Source organism: Rhinichthys klamathensis, unplaced genomic scaffold (assembly GCF_029890125.1).
Source record: "Rhinichthys klamathensis goyatoka isolate OS25496 unplaced genomic scaffold, OSU_Roscu_1.1 h1tg000976l_1, whole genome shotgun sequence".
NCBI lineage: Eukaryota > Metazoa > Chordata > Actinopteri > Cypriniformes > Leuciscidae > Rhinichthys > Rhinichthys klamathensis.
The window spans coordinates 313530-316262 of NW_026607288.1; the positions used below are offsets into that span (position 1 = coordinate 313530).

The 2733-nt window shown below is 35.2% G+C and overlaps 1 protein-coding gene across 4 annotated transcripts; it reads right to left on the reverse strand.

Moving 5' to 3' along the window:
- Nucleotides 1-35: 35 nt before the first annotated feature.
- On the reverse strand, nt 36-2572 carry zcrb1 (zinc finger CCHC-type and RNA binding motif 1). Of its 4 annotated transcripts, none has more exons than XM_056244454.1 (8): nt 2428-2572; nt 2162-2260; nt 1503-1531; nt 1296-1407; nt 1100-1207; nt 786-895; nt 581-653; nt 36-478 (listed from the first exon to the last, which is right to left on the reverse strand). In XM_056244454.1, exons 2-8 carry the CDS (start codon nt 2243-2245, stop codon nt 338-340), a joined length of 657 nt encoding a protein of 218 aa, XP_056100429.1. In that variant the 5' UTR covers nt 2246-2260; nt 2428-2572; the 3' UTR covers nt 36-337. The 4 variants fall into 4 exon arrangements, with proteins under 4 accessions (XP_056100429.1, XP_056100430.1, XP_056100432.1 ...); XM_056244455.1 differs by having other exon boundaries at nt 2162-2253; nt 2417-2554; XM_056244457.1 differs by having other exon boundaries at nt 2162-2253; nt 2409-2554.
- Between the last annotated feature and the right edge of the window lie 161 nt (nt 2573-2733).

A 2733-nucleotide genomic window follows, 5' to 3' on the forward strand; every position in this document is an offset into this window, starting at 1 on the left:
AGTGGGTGAATAAAATGACAGCTGAGAGCAGACAGAAAGTTATTTTAAAACGGTTTATTTTCCATGCTTCCTGGAACAAAAATAATAAAGGTTATGTGAAATGCACAAAACTAAACTATATTTACAAGATAAAAAACAAAACAATCACAATACTATATACCAAATATTTAGAGGTGTAATTATTTGAATGAGGAGCATAAAATCACAACCAACATCTCAGATCAAGATAAGCAGACGTTTTCTCTGCCTTTCATGACAACATAAGAAATTTAGATCGATATGTGACCTAAAAGCAGTTGAGAAGAGAAAGTCTGTTCTGAGCACACAAAAGTATGAATCAGTCACTGAGCTCCTCCTCATCACTGAAGTAGGTGCTCTTTTTGATCCTTGGCTTGTGGGTGTCGTCTGATGTAGATGCTTGAGACGCTTCCTCTGTGACCTGCTTCTTTCTCTTCTCCTCCTCCTCAACGTGTGCTTGCTGATGATGACAGGCAAAAAGTTATATTTCTCTTTGAGCCCATTTTTACTTGGAATATTAATGTATGAAGACTGAACCATAGTGTATATAATATTCACTGACCTGGAAAGCAATTGCCTGACTTAAACTGTCCAATGCTGGATCCTCTCCTTCTTCCTCACTGTCCTCTGGCTCTCTAAAAGGACAAAAACAACATTTATTTTCTCTTATTATAATTTCAATTAATTACATATAAAAGATTAATTGCATTAAGTACATACTAGGTAGGTACTAGTTTCAACTATTAATTCTATTAGGAAGTACTTACACCTCCTCAGGCTGCTGAACCTTCTTCTTCTTTTTCTTTTCTTTTTTAGGTGGAGGTTCTCTCTCTCCAAGTAAATTTTTAGGACAGGCGTAACTCAAGTGCCCTTCATCCTAGCAGAGACAAATGACATGACAAAACAAAACAGTGTAAGAGAATCTCAAAAACTTTTCTCTATCCATAAAGTTTATATTGTACAAGCCTTCACTAAAACCGTATTAGGTGAAATTGTTCACATAGGAAGTTCTATCCTATCCATCTATGATAAATACAACACGACCAACACGTCAACAATATCAATGGATCAGAAAACTTACCCCACATTCATAACACTTGGATTTGTCTGTGTAGTTTCTCTTTCTGATGAATTCTGTAGCTCTCCCATTGTCAATGGCGATGCTGGCCTTCACCGTTCTCCCAAACAACTGAAAGAGCAATCAAGCACTACGGCTCCATGTCTGCTTTTTTAATCAGACACTTACTAAGTCTTAATGTTATGTTAAAACAGCATACCTGTTTGTTGTTTAGCGAGCGGGCACAATTATGAGCAGTCTCTCGGTCTAGGAACAGCACAAACGCCACTCCCTTACTCATCCGTGTCTGCTTATCTTTGACAACAGTCACCCTTCAGAAAATGACATTGTGACTATGATCAAGATATACTTTGATATAATGATATGAGTATAACAATCTATTCATTGCAGACCAAAGGATACTTACTTGACAACCTTGCCATATTTCGAGCATAGCTGTGGGGAAATTGCAGGAAATAACTTAAAAACAATATTTATAAATTAAGTGCAACAATTTTGTAGTAAAATAATGTAATATAGGGGGAGTAGATATCCTTTATTCTAAGAAACTTAATCATATATTTAATAAAATATTTAGAGAGTGCCCAACATAAACAGTGAAGTGTGTCAGATGCTTCAAGGTAAGATATGTCATTTGCTCAACCGAGTGCAGGAAATTCCTGGTCTTGTTGAAAAACATCAAGCAGGATTTCTTCTTTAGACGGAGCACTGATAAGAACCCCCAAGAATATGATAATGGGTTTCCCTCAACATGATGTGTTAGAGAAGCTTTGAGAACTCAACGAGGGAACAACATTTTGTATGTTCATATGCCTTAGATTATTATGCAAATTGTGCATGTATTCCACAAATGACTCAACTTTCCCATATGACATGAGACAGCGTATCCCTAAGTCCTATTTCTATGTCCCTATATGATATAGATGCTTTATTCTAATTTCAGTTCAAATATAATTATATATATTAGTTTTATTTTTCACTCTCAAATGTCTTACCCCACTCTCCCCTATATAATTAATGAGTCCACTTATTGTCAACATAATATTGTAACATGCAACAGGGTACCTTGTGCAAATCGTTGTTTGTCAAGGAGAATGGGATGTTCGACACATAAACAGTGCTTTTGCTGGGCGCTAAACCACCACTCATCTTTATCTCTGATATCTGAAAAGGAACAAATGACATTTATGATTTATCACAACATGCATGTAACGTTACACATAAAGCAAAATATGGCTTTATGAGCATGGCTTTATGAAATATGGCTAAAAGGAGCTTACGAGCAATTTAATAAAACACATTTCAGACTTACTTAACTACGAGAATCTTACTTAAAGCATGTTTACGATAATGAAAATAACTGCGTTTGTCATGTCTAACTTGTCTAAAATGTAGATGTTTAACCAGCAAGTAAATCCGATTCAAAATATCAGCAGCTCAGCGTGACCCGGAAGTTAAAAAGGACGCCGCTGTCACAACAGAACATTCTCTCTCAGAAAACAAATTCACAAAATGTATTGCTACAAATATAAATCAACAGGACTCATTAAAATACATTAAAATAAATATATAGTGAACAATAGCATCAATTTTAATTTAGCAGTTGTTTTATTAAGATTGTCAGTCATTATTTTGAA

Excerpts from the sequence above, each read along its gene's own strand:
- zcrb1 (XM_056244454.1), bottom strand. The coding sequence starts at position 2,245 with ATGAGTGGTGGTTTAGCGCCCAGCAAAAGCACTGTTTATGTGTCGAAC. Across the intron at positions 1,208-1,295 it reads GCTCGCTAAACAACAAACAG|TTGTTTGGGAGAACGGTGAA; the intron begins GTATGCTGTTTT and ends TTGCTCTTTCAG. Across the intron at positions 479-580 it reads GTCAGGCAATTGCTTTCCAG|CAAGCACACGTTGAGGAGGA; the intron begins GTCAGTGAATAT and ends TGTCATCATCAG.